Below are 19393 nucleotides of genomic sequence, written 5' to 3'. Positions count from 1 at the left end.
TGGGTTCAAACTAGATATGCTATTTTTAATTACAAACATTAAATTTAATTTTACTTGAATTTAACGGAAGTGAAAGAAAATCAAGTAAAACTGAAGAAAATGATGAAATTCAAATTAAATTTTTCTCCACCACAACCTCTAAAATATATGTGATGTTAAGAACAAAGATTATAAAAAACATTAAAACAGTAGTTGCTACTTTTCATGTGGTGTGTTTCCATTTTATAAATTTTCAGTGTTGTTTCGCTCTTATAAATGATCACTTGAGATGGGCAGGTTCAAGATGGCGGAGTAGAAGGATGTGCACTCATTGCCTCTTGTGAGAGCACCGGAATCATAGCTAACTGCTGAAAAATCATCGACAGGAAGACATTGGAACTCACCAAAAAAGATACCCCACATCCAATGACAAAGGAGAAGCTGCAATGAGATGATAGGAGGGGTGAAATCACGATGAAATCAAATTCCATAACTGATGGGTGGGTGACTCACAAACGAGAACAATTATACCACAGAAGTCCACCCACAGGAGTAAAAGTTCTGAGCCCCACATCAGGCTTCCCAACCTGGGGGGTGGGGATGGTCTGGCAACAAGAGGAGGAATTCCCAGAGAATCAGACATTGAAGGCTAGCGGGATTTGCAGAGGTGGGGGGTGGCTGTGGCTCACTGCGGGGACAAGTACACTGGCAGCAGAAATTCTGGGAAGTTCTCCTTGGCATGAGCCCTCCCGGAGTCCGAAATTAGCCCCACCAAAGAGCCTGTAGCCTCCAGTGCTGAGTCGCCTCAGGTCAAACAACCAACAGAGAAGAAACTCAGGCCCACCCATCAGCAGACAAGTGGATTAAAGTTTTACTAAGCTCTGCCCACCACCAGGCCCTCCCAGCAGGAAGCTTGCACAAGCCTTTTAGATAGCCTCATCCACCAGAGGGCAGACAGCAGAAGCAAAAAGAATTACAGTTCTGCAGCCTATGGAACAAAAACCACATTCACAGAAAGAGAGACAAAATGAAAAGGCAGAAGACTATGTACCAGATGAAGGAACAGGATAAAACCCCAGAAAAACAACTAAATGAAGTGGAGATAGGCAACCTTCCAGAAAAAGAATTCAGAAAAATGATAGTGAAGATGATCCAGGACCTCGGAAAAAGAATGGAGGCAAAGATCGAGAGGATTCAAGGAATGTTTAACAAAGACCTAGAAGAATTAAAGAACAAATACCTGGAAGAATTAAAGAACAAGCAAACAGAGGTGAACAACAAAATAACTGAAATGAAAAATACACTAGAAGGAATCAATAGCAGAAAAACTGAGGCAGAAGAACAAACAAGTGACCTGGAAGACAGAATGGTGGAATTCACTGCCGTGGAACAGAATAAAGAAAAAAGAGTGAAAAGAATTGAAGACAGCCTAAGAGGCCTCTGGGACAACATTAAACGAAACAACATTCTCATTATAGAGGTCCCAGAAGAGGAAGAGAGAGAGAGAAAGGACCAGAGAAAATATTTGAAGAGATTATAGTTGAAAACTTCCCTAACATGGGAAAGGAAATAGCCACCCAAGTCCAGGAAACGTAGAGCTTCCCAGGCAGGTAAACCCAAGGAGAAACATGCTGAGACACATAGTAATCAAACTGACAAAAATTAAAGACAAAGAAAAATTACTAAAAGCAACAAGGGAAAAATGACAAATAACATACAAGGGAACTCCCATAAGGTTAACAGCTGATTTCTCAGCAGAAATGCTACAAGACAGAATGGAGTGGCATGATATATTTAAAGTGATGAAAGGGAAGAACATACAACCAAGATTACTCTACCTGGCAAGGATCTCATTCAGATTCGATGGAGAAATCAAAAGCTTTACAGACAAGCAAAAGCTAAGAGAATTCAGCACCACCAAACCAGCTCTACAACAGATGCTAAAGGAACTTCTCTAAGTGGGAAACACAAGAGAAGAAAAGGACCTACAAAAACAAACCTGAAACAATTAAGAAAATGGTCATAGGAACGTACATACTGATAATCACCTTAAATGTGAATTGATTAAATGCTCCAACCAAAAGACGGAGGCTTGCTGAATGGATACAAAAACAAGACCCATCTATATGCTGTCTACAAGAGACCCACTTCAGACCTAGGGACACATACAGACTGAGAGTGAGGGGATGGAAAAAGATCTTCCATGCAAATGGAAATCAAAAGGAAGCTGGAGTAGCAATACTCATATCAGATAAAATATAGTTTAAAATAAGGAATGTTACAAGAGACAAGGAAGGACACTACATAATGATCAAGGGATCAGTCCAAGAAGATATAACAATTATAAGTATATATGCACCCAACATAGGAGCACCTCAGTACATAAGGCAACTGCTAACAGCTATAAAAGAGGGAATCAACAGTGACACAGTAATAGTGGGGTACTTTAACACCTCACTTACACCAATGGACGGATCATCCAAAATGAAAATTAATAAGGAAACAGAAGCTTTAAACGACACAATAGACCAGATAGATTTAATTGCTATTTATAGGACATTCCATCCGAAAACAACAGATTACACTTTCTTCTCAAATGCACATGGAACATTCTCCAGGATAGATCACATCTTGGGTCACAAATCAAGCCACAGTATATTTAACAAAATTGAAATCATATCAAGCATCTTTTCTGACCACAACGCTATGAGATTAGAAAGCAATTAGAGGGAGAAAAAAACGTAAAAAACACAAACACGTGGAGACTAAACAATACGGTACTAAATAACCAAGAGATCACCAAAGAAATCAAAGAGGAAATCAGGAAATACCTAGAGACAAATGACAATGAAAACTCGACGATCCAAAACCTGTGGGATGCAGCAAAAACAGTTCTAAGAGGGAAGTTTATAGCTATACAAGCCTACCTCAAGAAACAAGAAAAATCTCAAATAAACAATCTAACCTTGCACCTAGAGGAACTAGAGAAAGAAGAACAAACAAACCCAAAGGTAGTAGAAGGAAAGAATTCATAAAGATCAGAACAGAAATAAATGAAATAGAAAGAAAACAATAGCAAGGATCAATAAAACTAAAAGGTAGTTCTTTGAGAAGATCAACAAAATTGATAAACCTTTAGCCAGAGTAATCAAGAAAAGGAGGGAGAGGACTCAAATCAACAAAATTATAAATGAAAAAGGAGAAGTTACAACAGACACCGCAGAAATACAAAGCATCCTAAGAGACTACTACAAGCAACTCTATGCCAATAAAATGGACAACCTGGAAGAAATGGACAAATTCTTAGGAAGGTATAACCTTCCAAGACTGAACCAGCAAGAAATAGAAAATATGAACAGACCAATCACAAGTAGTGAATTTGAAACTGTGATTAAAAATCTTCCAACAAACAAAAGTCCAGGACCAGATGGCTTCACAGGTGCATTCTATCAAACATTTAGCGAAGAGCTACCACCCATCCTTCTCAAACTCTTCCAAAAAATTGCAGAGGAAGGAACACACACAAACTCCTTTTGTGAGGCCACCATCACCCTGATACCAAAACCAGACAAAGATACTACAAAAAAAGTAATTACAGACCAATGTCACTGATGAATATAGATGCAAAAATCCTCAACAAAATACTAGCAAACAGAACCCAACAATGCATTTAAAGGATCATACACCATGATCAAGTTGGATTTATCCCAGAGATGCAAGGATTCTTCACTGTACTCAATCAGTGTGATACACCATATTAACAAATTGAAGAATAAAAACCATATGATCGGGCTTCCCTGATGGCACAGTGGTTGAGAGTCCGCATGCCGATGCAAGGGGCACGGGTTCGTGCCCCGGTCTGGGAAGATCCCACATGTCATGGAGCGGCTGGGCCCGTGAGCCATGACCACTGAGCCTTGTTATTTTCTCTGCTTTATATGCCGTAGGCTAATCTGTGTTTTTATTGTCTTCATGCTACTTTTGTTTCTTCTACTGGGACTTTCTACTACTGTTTTTCTTTTACTGTTTTTGTTTCTCTTGTCTCTTTCTTGAGTTCTTCTTGCTCTTTTTTTTTTTTTTTTTCGAGCATGTAGACAGTGGGGGAGGAGGGGGCAGGGGTGCAGGGTGTGGAGACACTGGATTTCCTTTTTTCAATCAGCTTTTTTCATTTTAGAATAGTCTCAGACTGTTTTTTGCCTTTTAGCATGCACTGTAATTTTTGTTGAAAGCTGGACATGGTGTGTCATGTGAATGGAGCTGAGGTAGATAGGCCTTTAGCGTGCAGTTTTATATTTATCTGGCTACCATATAGGCTACAGTTGCCCTGGCTGTGGTGTCAGAGGCAAAAATGTCCTCAAGTGCCTTTGTTTGTGTTTCCGCTATTGTCTTTGGGTTTTCCCAGAAGCTTCTTAAATAGAGCCTGAGGCTTGCGCTTCCTTTAGCTGCAGTCCCGTTGTCTTGCAGGAGCCCTGTTGGCGTGGTGGTGGGATGTGTGTGTTGCAGGGTCTGTAGGCCTGTGATTAGGTCTCAGTCTCTTAGTGAAACCTGCAGGGGGCATTCCACTCCCCCACAAACGGTTGGGCTTTGGTAAAACCCGAAGTGGTTAGATTCTGGGAAAACAGTTTCCCTTGAGGGCAGAGAACCCTGGCTGTATTTCAGAAGGTTACCACCCCACCATCCCCACCCCCAGCACCTTCTGCAAAACCAAAGGGATTCTTCTTCACAGTGAGAATCTGGTGGGACTTCTGGAGGTAAACGTCACAAAAGTTATGGAAAATGCAGCTCCTCTGGAGTTTTTTTAATGCTCATACTAGGCTACACTGAGCCTCCAGCAATTCATCAATTGCAGTTTAGAGTGTTCCTACCCAAACTGGCTCCAGTTGTGAGCTTCTGCACCAGCTAAGCTGTGCTTCTCTGTTTCTGCCTGTCCGTCTCTCCGGATGGGGGACAGTAGTTTGCCCTGTGACCTTAATTCTCTGATGGATCCAGGAAGAGCTCTTGATTTTCAGTTTTCTCAGTTTTTTTTCTTGTGAGGACAGACGTCACAACTTCTAAGCTCCTTACGTATCAGCTCAGAAACCAGAAATCCTATTTGAATAGTTGCAGTTTTACAGAAAAAAAATGTGAAGGTAATACAGAGTTTTCATATACCCCATACCCACTTTCCCTGTTAACAGTTCCCATGAGTATAGGGCATTTGTCACCACTAGTGAACCAACACTGATACATTATTATTATTATTAACTAAAGCCTGTACTTTTGAGATTTCCTTAATTTTTACCTAATGTCCGTTTTCTGTTCCAGTATCCCATCCAGGATACCACATTACATTCAGTCACTATGTTTCCTTAGGCTCCCTTTTGCTGTGACAGTTTCTCAGACTTTCCTTATATTTAATGACCTTGATATTGTGAGAATTGATGGTCAGGTATTTTAGAGAATGTTCCCAATTGGGATATGCCTGTTTTTCTCATGATTAGACATTTGGGTTTGGGGGAGAAAAACCACGGAGGTAAAGTGTCATTATCATCACATCATATGAAGGACACACACACCATCGGTGTGACTTATCACTGTTGAGATTGACCTTGATCTCCTGGCTGAGGTTTCTCCCCTGTGAGGTTCCTTGGTTCCCCCCTTTCTATACTGTTTTCTTGGGAAGGAAGGCGCTGCACGCAGCACACCTTCTGCAGAGCCCACATTTTAGGGGTAGAGAGAGGTGCCCCCACTTCCTGGAGGGTGAGGTATCTACATTAGTTACTTGGAATTCTTCTGAATGGGTGGCTTGTTTCTTCTTCCCCATTTATTTATTTACTTGTTTATTTCATCATATTTTGGGTTTTAAGCCAATGCATTTTTTAAAATTTTGTTTTTCACGTTTTTCCAACTTAGGCCGTATGCAGCAGCTCTTTGCGTCGGCACCTGTGTCCCTGTGACACACTCCCATCATTGTGCTTTTGGTTTTAAATACATCTTCCATCTCTCTTTTTTTTAATTTAAAAAAATTTTTAAATTTATTTTATTTATTTATTTTTGGCTGCATTGGGTCTTCGTTGCTGTGCATGGGCTTTCTCTAGTTGCAGTGAGCGGGGGCTACTCTTTGTTGCGGTGTGCGGGCTTCTCATTGTGGTGGCTTCTCTAGTTGCAGAGCACAGGCCATAGGCGCATGGGCTTCAGTAGTTGTGGCGCACGGGCTTAGTTGCTCCGCGGCATGTGGGATCTTCCCGGACCAGGGCTCGAACCTCTGTCCCCTGTGTTGGCAGGTGGATTCTTAACCACTGCGCTACCAGGGAAGCCCCAACGTGCTTTTGGTTTTGAGCACTTCCTTGATCTCTGGCACCACAAGATGCTTCAGACTCATCTTAACGTGGTCCCCATCCCAGTCCTGGACTCAGCCATTTCTCCATGAGCTGGCTCAGTTTTCTGCCCTTTTGCCCCCACTGTAGTCTCTTCTTTCAACCTGTGTATCACTTCCTGCTTTTGGTTCTTTTTTATGGGTGTTTGTGGTTCCTTAAGACTGTGGATAATTTCTTCCCTGAGTTCTTCTTGTCTTTGGTCAGTCCTTCTTGTGCATCTTCTTTATCTGCCTTTTGCTTCTCTTTTATTCAGTATCTCCTCACCTACCCTTTTTATTCATAGTTCAGTTTCAGTTCCTTCTAATTATTTATCATCTTTAAGTGAAATGGACTAATTTTAGGGGAAAACACCAGTGAATCATGGGGACAAGGAAAGGACACACCCTGGGGAGGGGGGAGGCAGCAAGCTACCACATGCCTAAACCTTTGCCTGGATTTTTTCTGAATTTTTTTCCACCAGTTTTTCCCTTCGCATCGAGGCACATCTTATTTTCTGGTGTTCGCGGGGGCAGTGGGTCACTGTCTGTGGCAGTAAAGCCAGGTGCCTGCCTCTGGCCTGTTTTCTCTGCCAACACCTTGAGCAGCTCTGGGTTCTCCCCGCACAGGCCCCTACTGCCCTCCTCTTTGCTGCGGGTTCCCCCCACCTTCTCCTTGTCCCTAGCTTTAGTCGTTAACATCAGCGTCATGCAATACCTGGGGGTTTGGATGCCGACCCTGGTGGACAGCTTGTGGCCTGTGGCCTGGAGAGGCCGCAGGGAGGCTGGGCTCCCTGCGGCTGCTGGCCTGTGTGTGGGCTGCAGTGGTTTCCTACTTTGGAGTCAGAGTCTTTTCTTTTCTTTTTTTTAATTTTTATTGGAGTATAGTTGATTTAAAATGTTGTGTTAGTTTCGGGGATTGACAGGGAACTCTGCTTTTCATCTCTTGTTGTTTTTGGTGCTTTTGAAGGTGTGAAGGGATGCAAATAAAGGCTTTACTCCACCATCTTTAACCAGAGCTGTTCCATCAGGTGTTATGGTTTGTAGAAGGATTATCTCCGTGGCAATCACATTTTTTTAACATGAGACTTTATCCATGAAAGTTATAAGGGGGAAATGATGGGTTTTGCTCTTTATGAAAATGAAATCTTTTTACTTTTTCATGGAATGGTGAACTGAGACTTTATGATGTCACTTCTTGCCAAAATGACCTGTATATTCAGTACAATCCCAATAAAAATCCCAACATACTTTTCTGGTAGGAACTAGCAAGCTGATTCTGACAGAAAATGAAATCTTATAAAAAGAAAATTATTTTTTCCTCATTACTGAATCCCAAGTATCTTGATCATTTTTATATAAATCAGAAATATTTATCTGACTTCCTTTAGAATTGAGTAGTTTTGAGGAATATAGAACTTCAGGAACTTTTAATTTTTAGAAATGTAGGACACTGTATTTCCTTTGTCAGAGGTTACAAAGGAAATCAAAGAGGAATCTCTCCTCCACCCACAGATGCCTTTTACTGTTCCTGACAGCATTTCTCATGAAAATCAGATCTCGACCATCTGCTAGGTTCAAAAATGAAGCGATAAAAATGAAAAAAATTTAACTAAAAAGAACTTGAGAAGAAATGTAAATGTACAAATTATATCATTGATTTTATTTTCAATTTGCTGTTTAACTTAAGAAGCCAAACAAACAAACAAATAAACAATAGATGTCAGTGTATGTAGGACATGAGAGGAGAAGTCAGGGACAGTCACCCCCTCTCTGAGCCTCTCTTGTATTCTTAATTTGTTGGAAATATTACTTTTCAGACAGCAGTGCTTTCTGCAAAATACAAGAGATCTTTTCCTTTTTTTGGCTCTCCAGGCACATTATTTGTCCTGACCAGTGGCTCTTTCTATCTTGGTAAATTGTACATTTTAAAAAACATGTGGACAGTTTAAATAATTCACAATCCAGAAATGAACCCTACAGAGGATTGCTTTTGCTGTTCTGTTTCAAAATAAATGAGGTGGTCACTTTGTACCTGGGGAGAGAAAAAGTTCAGGCCTCTCTTCTACCCCAGATTTCTAAACCCTTCTAAGGATTTATATAATAGTAAAGATATAAAGGATTATAAGGATTTTATAGTAAGAATGAAGCAGCAGTTCCTGCCCTCTTTTCTCTAATCCAAGTAAAGACTATGATGGTTTTTTTTTTTTTTTTCTTTTCAAAAGGCGGGCTTTTGTTGAGAGTGGCAACCTAATCCCTTCTGTGTCAACAACTATTGGCCCCTAAATGGCTTCCGTGCCACCTGTACTGTTAATGTTTCCCCAACTCCTTGGCTATTTTAGTGTTGCATTTTTAAAATATAAGATATTTCTAGTTCTGTTTAATTTTTGAGTACTTGAATATTCTTTTGAAAGAATATTGGTTTAGATGTAGCCAATCAACAATCCCTCAACTGAGAATATTTACCCTTGGCAGGTAAAAGCAACTGAGATTGTATCTTCGGCCTAGTGGTCATTTAAAAATGTCAGAAGTTTTTTGCTCACTTTGGCAGCACATATACTAAAATTAGAACGATACAGAGAAGATTAGCATGGCCCCTGTACAAGGATGACACACAAATTCGTGAAGCGTTCCATATTTTTAAAATGGGCAGAAGACCTAAATAGACATTTCCCCAAAGAAGATATACAGATTGCCAACAAACACATGAAAGGATGCTCAACTAATCATTAGAGAAATGCAAATCAAAACGACAGTGAGGTATCACCTCACACCAATCAGAATGGCCACTGTCAAAAAATCTACAGACAATAAATGCTGGAGAGGGTGTGGAGAAAAGGGAACCCTCTTGCACTGTTGGTGGGAATGTAAATTGATACAGCCACTATGGAGTACAGTATGGAGGTTCCTTAAAAAGCTAAAAGTAGAACTACCATACGACCCAGCAATCCCACTACTGGGCATATACCCTGAGAAACCATAATTCAAAAAGAGTCATGTACCACAATGTTCACTGCAGCTCTATTTACAGTAGCCAGGACATGAAAGCAACCTAAATGTCCATCGACAGATGAATGAATAAAGACGATGTGGCACATATATACAATGGAATATTACTCATCCATAAAAAGAAACAAAATTGAGTTATTTGTAGTGAGGTGGATGGACTTGGAGACTGTTATACAGAGTGAAGTAAGTCAGAAAGAGAAAAATAAATACCGTATGCTAAGACATATATATTGAATCTAAAAAAAAAAAAAAGGTTCTGAAGAACCTAGGGGCAAGACAGGAATAAAGACGCAGATGTACAGAATGGACTTGAGGACACGGGAAGGGGAAGGGTAAGCTGGGACGAAGTGAGAGAGTGGCATGGACATATATACACTACCAAGTGTAAAATAGATAGCTAGTAGGAAGCAGCCGCATAGCACAGGGAGATCAGCTCGGTGCTTTGTGACCACCTAGAGGGGTGGGATAGGGAGGGTGGGAGGGAGACACAAGAGGGAGAGGGGATATGGGGATATATGTATATGTATAGCTGACTTACTTTGTTATACTGTAGAAACTAACACACCATTGTAAAGCAATTATACTCCAATAAAGATGTTTAAAAAAATGTCAGAAGTTTTATAAGGGGTTTAACCTTATGGAATTGCTGATATTCAGCCATTTTTAACTTCAAAACTGGCAATTTCATCTCATTCAACCTAAGAGCTTACAGATAGCGAAGCCTAAACAGCACTGTCAAGATTCTCTAAAAAGGAGAAATGGAGGTAGTTTCCATTCTGTCAGAGGGAAGATGTTGGAAAGCTGTGTCTGATGTAAATATCATTATTTTAAAGGAGGCAATACTTTTTTTGGATACCTTGCGTCACGCCCTTACCTTTCTCCTTCAGTTTGTTCATGTCCCAGCCCCATCAAAAGGACATGGACCCCGTTGCATGCATTTATCATGAATCACGTGGGAACTTCTGCTCCTGTTCCTTCTCTCCCTCCCTCCAGCACTTCACCTCCGTCCTTTTTATGTTTTATTTTGTGAGGCGTCAGTTGACAGGAGCTAATAATCCCAGGACAGACTTCCCAGGACCCTGCCTCCAGACCATCCCGTTCCTGTTATCCCCACCGTGGTCACTGATCCCTGTCACTTTCCTGTTCCCTTGTTGGTGCAGGTCCTCAGTGAGGTTTGTTGACAGCTCCTGGTGGGCCTGTTGACTACTGCTAGCAGCTGTCCATCATTTTCCTGGTTAATACACACTGGGAGGGGTTACTGTCTTTTATTTGGGTCCTAGGTTCTCAAGGACTTCAGCAGGGTCTTCCATACTCTGCGGACACACTTTACAGCCTTGTTATGAAAACCTGGACTCAGTCCTGGTTCCTCGTCTTGACTCAGCCACCCCATGACTTGGAACCATTCTAAGTCACTGACCTCTGACCCTGTGTTTCTTTATCTCTGAAGTTAAATTGTTGAATATTATAGTCCTATGATTATGTGCCTCAGTGCCATTTAAGGTTGCCCTTCTCTTCCTAAAATCTGTATTATAGATAATTTATACACAGTTATTTCACAGGATGGATCATCGTAGCACAAGATCCTAGCCTCCATCCCAGGATGGAGTACATACTACCACTGACTACGTGGAAATTTAAATGCTTGCTTCCCACCTAGTTCAGCTGCCAGAGGTCCTTTCAGTGCACCAGTTCTGAGCGAGCATGCAAGTATGACTGTCATTTCCCCTGACAGAAACCACGTCACCTCATCAGCCACATAAGAAAATGACAAAACAACCAACTGTGAAAGCATGCTTGCCAGGCTTTCAGCATCACTGCATTTGGTGGGGGAACACATTTGTACAAGATGAAATCGAGGCTGGACGAAGCCCAAAAGACACGTTCTGGGTACCTGTCTTCTGTAACCTGCAACATATGGGAAGTGTGTTTGTGCCAGTGAAGTCAGGGTTCCAGAAAACCCTTTGCTCCTTGAAGCCACGTCACCATTCCAGGGATGGGGAGAGGGAACCAGGGATGTGGCATGCTGCTTTCTTAGTAATTACCAGATCTCTAGTAAATAATAAGAGTAGCTAAGGCCCGTTCGGCATTGCTTCACTAAATCTTCACAGATAACCGGTAACGTTTACTACCATTGCCTGTGGGGTTTTTTTCAGCAGAGAATACTCAGGCTCAGAGAAACAAAGCAGTTAGCTAGTTAGTGGTCAAGATTCAAACTACGTCTGTCTTACTTCAGTGCCCATGGTCTTTCACTTTACCTTGAACTGATTTTAAAGTTGCCTGTAAGCAACCAAATTGGAACATTGGTGAGAGAAGGAGAAAGAGGTCCCACACCCCACCCACTCCAAGGTTTGGGGTAGAAAGAGCACTTGAGTGTGAAAGGAGCAAACCTCTGACTTCCACTAACTTTGAAAAAGGGCTCTAAAGTCATCAAAGACACCTCGAAGAGAGGGAAAAGGAAGAATAACTCTTAATAAGAAAAAGGCATATCCCGAGCTTCCCTGGTGGCGCAGTGGTTGAGAGTCTGCCTGCCGATGCAGGGGACACGGGTTCATGCCCCGGTCCGGGAAGATCCCACATGCCGCGGAGCAGCTGGGCCCGTGAGCCATGGCTGCTGAGCCTGCGTATCCGGAGCCTGTGCTCCGCAATGGGAGAGGCCACAGCAGTAAGAGGCCCGCGTACCACAAAAAAAAAAAAAAAAAAAAAAAAAGGCATATCCCAATAAAAAATGGCCAAAAGAGTTGAACAGACACTTCCCCAAAATGAGTAACCAGATGGTCAATGAGCATGTGAAAAGATGTTCAACATCATGGTTCATTAGAAAAATGCAAATCTGAACCGCAGTAGAAATCACGGCATACCCACCAGCATTGCCAAGATGAAAAAGACCACAGCATCAGGTGCTGGTGAGGATCTGAAGCCACTGGGTCTCTCAGTCACTGCTGGTGAGAGTGTTGGTGGTAAAACTGCTTTGGGAAACCATCTGATAACTTCAGGTACAGCTGAACACTTGCATTCCATATGACCTAGCATTTTCACCCTTCAGACTATGACCAGCAGGAATCCCTACATACGTTTATAGGAAACGTATGGAAAACCTATAGGAAAATGTTCATAACAGCACAATGCCTAGGGGCCAGAAACTGGAAACTAGCCAAAAGCCCAATAACCAGAGACTGAACAGACCAGTGGTGGAATGTTCACATGGTGGCATACAGTTCAGCCACAGGAGTGAGCAAACTGTTGCTACACATGGCAACATGGGTGGACCTCACACACATGAGGTAGAGTGATGATGGTGGACACAAAAGGGTTCGTGCCATATGGTAAAGCTCAAAAATGGGAAAAACTAAACCATGCTGTTAGAAGTCAGGCCAGCGCCAGCCTTTTACAGGGCAGGAGGGGAGTGCCAGCGGTTCCTGGGCAGCTGGGGGTGTTCTCTTTTGATCTGGGTGGTGGTTACAGTGTGCTGAGATGTTGAAAATTCACCAGTTGTTCACTTAGGATATGTGCATTTTGCTGTATGTATATTCTCCTTGAGTACTAAGTTTTCAAAGTCCTGTACATACAGATGTTAGTTCTTAATTTTTGATTCCCACTGTGGCAACATAAATTTAAATCAGCCAAGGTTTGCATATATATAAATTAGGAATTTTGTGGCACATTGTGACCTAAATTGTGGGAGAAATGTTCTTTTTTTTTTTTTTCTTGATAACGCTTTGTTGACCTCTCAGTGTGTCTGAACCTGACAGGGCGAGGAAGGAAGGAGATAGTGAATTTCATCAACACCAGCAATTATTGCCGCTTAGAGTTCATTCAACCAAAGCCACACAAGCTGGTCAGGTTTCCGCCAGGTTATAGAGCTCTTTCTTGCCTTGGAGTCTATAAAAAAACTTACGTTTTTGTTATGATTTTTATACTTCCAAGAAAAGAAGCATAAGGAAAATACCTATGAAATTCCAAGACCTGGCTACCAGCAAATTCTAAACCTGTATTCTCTAGGAGACAAGGAGAAAAGATTGAAAGAGAAGCCCTCTTTTCACATGGGCCATCTGCATTTGCAGTAGTAGCTGAGAAAAGGCAATATGGAAAGTTTACACAACTCTTTTACAAAATGTCCAGGCAGTATGCTTGTGGAGTTTTCAGATTCTCATGTCAACACAGATATAATTGAATTCTAGTGTTAGAAGGGGACTAAAAGAAGAACAAACTTGTGTTTTAAAAAATAAAACACGTGAAACACCACCTGGCAAAGAGCCTACTATGTCGTCTGGGACAAAACATTGAGACTCAAGTCTGTCCTTCCCTCGAGGCCCCATCATCCTGCCTCTCGGGTGACCCTTGTGGAGCCTTGCCTGGTCTCTTCAAGGTCACACGGTTGGTGGCTAAGCAAGGCAGGCCCTACCATCTGTAAACTTCCAACCTCTTTCTCTCCCCTCCCCCCCACCATGTTGGAGATTCCAAATAGTGGATTAATACTAGCCCAAAGGTCACAGGTGTACTATTAATGCATCTCTTATAAAACATGTATTTCAGCTCGCGACTCTTGAATTCCCTCCAAAGAAACTATTTGGAAACAAAGATGAACGTGTGATTGCTGAGAGGCGGAGTCAGTTAGAGGTAACGGAATTAAGCTTTTCTTTCTCTGTGTGCAGAAGATTTGCCATGTGATTGACCAGTGAGAATTCTTCCTCTTAAACACTTAACTCTCGTTCACGGATGGAGAGATGCTGCTTCATTAACGCAGGAGGTGGCAGCGGCAGCTTGTGAAGTAATTATTTAAAATATATTTAAAATATAAGTCCTTCCCCCCCGCCCCACAGAGCGTTTTCCTGGGTTTTGAGGAGATACGTGTGTACCAAGGGTTAGGAAGCAGGTTGTGGGTGAGAACTGAATGTTCACGTAGACAGATGGTACGCAACACAGGCTGGGGGTACGAAGCTTGCTGCCAAAGCCTTGAATTAATTAACTGAAGATTTGTAGTATTGCATCGTTGTTACTTTTTCAAGGTGGCTGGAAGCAAAAAGACACGTACCTAGTTTAGTCATGGTTAGGTTTTGTTGGACTTCACTTCATCTTCGGAGCCAGCTCCGTGGAGAGCTTTGGTTCGGCACAACTGTCGTTTTTCTGACTGCCTCCCTGCTGGCATGCACTGTTGACTGCTCCGTAGAGTTGGTGTTGCTTTGCAGGCTAGAGCTGCTTGTTTGGGTGGCATCTGATGCTACCGAGGCAGAGTGTGCTGAGGCATGGTCGCGGGTAACCCGCGGGCATGGGCTACCCTCTTGCTGCTGTGAGCCACTGAGGCAGGCAGGTTAACGTTACAAATAGCTCACTCCAGTCGGCAAGCTTCCTGGGGGCCTCGCAAAGTCCCCTCTGCTACTCTTTTAAGAGGAAGAAAAATAAGACCTATTGCAAATGAAATCAAATAAGAGGAGGCCTGAGACAGCCCTTTCTGAATTGTGAAAGTCTCCATAAAACGGCGGTATTTTTCTCATTCCTGGAGACAGCCAGTTTGAAATGGCTGCCCATGGAGTCCAGTGAATACCAGTGAACCAAGCCTTAGGGAAACATCCAGAGGCTGGAGGTTGCAGTGAGAGCAAAAGGGGGGAGTGGGGACCCTGGAGAAATTGAAGACTAGGAGATTGTGGTCCACGAGGGGCATTTTAGAGACTTGAGATCCTCAGTATAGAAGTGATCTGAAGAAAGAAGAGTTTCAGGGTGTGGCCATGCTTACAGGCCTGTGAGTTAAACTGTAGAATTACACCTTTGAAAAGGTGCTGGAAGTATTACGACTGAGGTTTGGATGGGTCGTGGCAGGGCTCTAAAAATCAGCCTATGAGGTGGTGTGACCCTGATACCCAACTGAAGAGCTTACATTCAAGGGAAAGGTTATCGTGGTGAGCCTGCTTGACCACGTTCTCTTAAAGGTTTAATTGTATCATACAAACAATTTAAAACTCACAGTAGAACTAGTGATGGTTTTCTTTCTCGAACCCTTACCTGCAGTCAGTTATCCAGACTTGTCTTTAATGGAAACATGCAGAACGACAGTGTATAAAAACAAGTTTGTAAACTAACAGGAAATAGCTGTTGTCATCCCTGCTTACTCAGGGCTCTAATTAAATGCACGTGGTGCCAGCCATGCCCCACAGATTGGGCGTTTGTGTGCTGTGCGTTTGTGAGCCCTGCTCTAGGGGACTCTTGTCTTTCCACCCCAGCTTCCAGAGTCAAAGCAAAGCTCAGGGCACCTTTTCATTCTTGGTACTTTCAGGTGGAACCTATGTTTGTGTTTTCAGCATCTCCTGCTTAATCACTTAGCCCTACCGAGCCATCAGCTGTTGACAAACAGAGTTTTATGTCAACATCTCTGCGGATACAAGCATCCCTCCCATTGCCCGTGACTGTGGTTTACCTGTGGCATTAACCCATAAAGAATGGATACCCCACACCTTGTGGAAATATAGGGGCTTACATTTTAAATTAAGTGTATTTCGTCTCATGTTGACTGTTAAATCTTAGAATATTATGTTCTTGGCAAGGAGAGAGTGTAATTCAGCTTCACTTTACTGGAAAGTTAACCTGAGATTCTTGAGTTGATTTCCTGCAACTATTCTGATTTTTATTTTCAATCTAACACCAAGAGTCACTGATTTAGTGCATTTTTCTGTGAAAATTAACATTGGTTGTCACTGAACTTCCTATTTGATTTAATTCAATACACATTGATTTAATTCCTGATACTTGCTGGGGACAGTGCTAGGTGTTACATAGAATATCAAGGTGAGTGAGACGCTTCTTGTCCTCAAAGAGTGTATGTTTACATTGCTGTATGGAACTCTACCTGGAGGTATAGTTAAATACGTAAGCATGTACAGAAAGGTGGATTTCAGCAGGACACATTTGTACTGGCACACACCAATATACATAGTGTTTGCGCAAAAGGAATGATCTGCTGATTTTTAAAATCCAGAAACAGCTTTACAAACCTCCTCACGCCGATTGAGCTGCATAGAGCAGTGTTCTAAGCAAGCATCCAGTTGTGTTTCGATCTTCCTTGCTATTAAAATAGCTGCAAGATTTGGACCTTGTGTTTGAGTTTATCAACAAAAAGTGTCAAATGTTTTCACATGAAAGACATAGAAACCTACTTTCTAACTTATATAAGGTTAAATCCTATTTATAAAAATGTTAAAATAATTATTGTAAAAATGATGGGTAACATCAGAAATTTCTGCCTGTCACGAGATGTTCTAGAGATTAGTTTTATCACCGCGGAGAGAGGAATATTAGTGGTGTGTGTGGTGGTAGCCGTGTGGGGTTGGGGTGTGTCGCACCAGGAAAAGGCAGCAGTGAGTCAGGACGTGGTGATGCTCAGTGGCGAAGTATACATTTGGCCTCCAGAACTCACTCTTATTGATAAACGTGTATAGGCTCCACCCACAAAGAGTTATCAGGACTGCTCTAGCTTATAACCCGGAGCCAGGTTTTCCAGAATCTGGCCTGTTACTGCTTTGCATCTCATACCCAAATGCTGCCAAGCACTTTTGGTCCACAGGAGCCAGAGTCTCTGGAGGTTTCTAACGTGGGCGGAACCCCCTGTTGCTGCCGTCCCGGCCCCGCTGGAACCGTTCAGTGTAAATGTGCACATCGTGGGCAGACCCTGCTATCGGGCAGCCAGAGGGTTCTGATGGCGGCTCTCCCCACGTGTGACGTGATGCTCAGCTCCTCCAAGCCCTTCCTGTAACGCGGACGACAACCCAGCAGAAAAGGCTGTGGAGGTAACAGGAAATGATCACATCAGTCTCTGTCTGATGAGTTACGTGGAGCAGAACGGTGCTTGTTACTGTACTTGAAGCCAGATACCATTACCATCAGGTTGAACCTGTCCTTGTCATAGGTCAAAAATGGTGGAATATTGGCCATTCCGTAGGCTTTCACATAGTACTACTTCTGTCTCACATTTACTGGGTGTTTACTGAGTGCCAGGCATGAGTGAAAGGCTTGATATCATGCCATTTACTCCTCCAGCCAGCTTTTGAGGTGACTTCTATTATTATCTCCATTTGACAGGTGAGAAAGTTAAGTCTTGGGGAGGATAAAGAAGGTCATGTAGCCAGTGAGTGACAAAGCCTCAGTCTCTACTAGAGTGTCTTTCAGGGCATTCTCCTTCTCTTAGTCCTCAAAACACTCTGAGCTTGAGATAGAGCTGGATCTTCTGCACACTTTGTTCTGGAATGTCCTTGAGACTTCACCTCCACTTCTTTTAAGATTCTTGGTACTTTCTTGCTTGTATCAAAAGGTATGTTTATGTCTCAGATCTCCCCTATTATACTCTTCAGTTACTTGAAGGCAACAGAATCAACGTCTAATTGAATTCTTCATCTCCCATGATATTTCACACGTGCTTCACATTCACTGTATTATTCACTGAATTCTCAGAAAATCTGCCGATATTAGCCCCAAATAGATGAATTTTTGTTTTGTTTTTGTTGATTGATGAGAGGTGCATTTTGGGTCACTAATTCCAGAGAATGTTATCAGCTACTTGGAAACATTTCTGCTAATCATCTCAGTAGTCTGTCATTTCAAGGAGTAACTGTAATTAGTGAAAACAAGTGAAATCCTCTAATAAAACAGTAAAACTTTCAAGAATAAAACCACCACCTTTAGGAGTAAGAACTTGAGAAGTTTCTTGGACGTTTTCTTGAAAGTACTAGAGCAGGCAGCAGCCCAAGACCACTTCTTCCCCATTTTCATGTCACTGGCTAGAGCATTATTAAGATGGATAAAAATAGTGTGGAAGCTTAGAGCATGGGCCTGGGACTCTTCATCCTGGTCTTGAATCCTGGCTTTGCTCCTTTGGAGTTAATGTCACTGTCAGTGTCCTTTATCACTGACAAATGAAGACAAATAATAACCACCGTCTTCCAGGAGTTGACCTGAGGGTTAAATAAGATCATGGACATCACACGGCCTCTGGTACAGAGGGAAGCACTCCGAAATGTTAGGTGGTGCCGTGGTGAATGAAAGTGGTCGTGGTGATGAGGACAGTTGGCTACAGTGATGGCGCCTTCCAGCACGTTTCAGGTCTGCTTTAAGAGCCAGGGGAGGACACAAGAACGCCCCCCACCTGCAGTCATGAAGTGTAGCAATGTGAGCACCTCAGTTTGTTACATCTACTTGCAAAATCAATTTCTGAGGGCAAAGACACTACGATTATGTGACTATTATTCATGGTGATACCTGGAAGATACCAGGAATCTCATGGTGTAACACCAGCCTTTCTTTCACCCTGTAAAATTGTCATCTGAAATGTAGAAATGCTTTCTGATGATTGAATCACGGTCAAGCTACTGTCCAGTGTGAGAAAGAGGAGAGGCCTAGGATCATTATCAAAGGAGCACAGTTCCTCTGCGTTTACACGGCTGCTGTTCACAGCCGCTCGGCTCTCTTTTGTGTCTCCCGAGTTGCTGACAGTGAGGCTGCCCACTGTGGCATCCCCAGCACGCCTGATGTACCCCAAGCCTCTGCCTGACAAATGTCAGTGCCTTTCGGCCAGTGACCCCCAGACATACACCTACTTTTTTAACAATGTGTTAGATTTATTAATTCCCTGCACTAAGAAAGAACAGATACCATGGGAAGCAGGGGGCATCTCAGCAAGGTGTTACCAAGACCTTATGATAGGACTTGGCCCTGGGTTGGGTGATTCAGGGCAGAGTGCAAGCAAGCGGGCTTTGCTCTGGATTGGACGTTGGGCTAAGTCTCTGATGGGGTATCTTAATAATTCTTACCTGGAAAGCAAGAAGAACAGAGTGAGGTTAAAACTGTGATTGATAAGAAACACAGCAGTCATCCTATTAGCCAGAGGAGGGGGGTATTTGATCATTTTCATGGTTTGTACAGTATTTATGTTTTTGTGTTCAGACATGATTGTGGAGTGTTTTTTGGTTTTTATTTTTTCTGTCTTGCTCGTGGTCACAGAGCAGCCTCGCCTGGTCTTGCTGTCCTTTGGAGCTGTCTGCTCTTGACAGGAGAATACCGAGCTTAGCTGTGAGCACCAGGCTGGCCCTCAGC

General features: G+C 42.6%; 1 protein-coding gene across 1 annotated transcript in view; it reads left to right on the top strand.

Annotated features, from left to right (window-relative positions):
* The window catches only part of KIF16B (kinesin family member 16B), a 293315-nt gene that overhangs the window by 238526 nt on the left and 35396 nt on the right, over nt 1-19393 (top strand). Inside the window, exon 25 of the mRNA XM_082645904.1 lies at nt 13853-13936. Coding sequence (XP_082502030.1) covers nt 13853-13936 — 84 coding nt within the window. The remainder of the gene's footprint in view (nt 1-13852; nt 13937-19393) is intronic.

This window comes from Mesoplodon mirus (assembly GCF_964341445.2).
Source record: "Mesoplodon mirus genome assembly, chromosome: 15".
Lineage (NCBI taxonomy): Eukaryota > Metazoa > Chordata > Mammalia > Artiodactyla > Ziphiidae > Mesoplodon > Mesoplodon mirus.
This window is presented reverse-complemented; position numbering and strand designations above follow the sequence as displayed.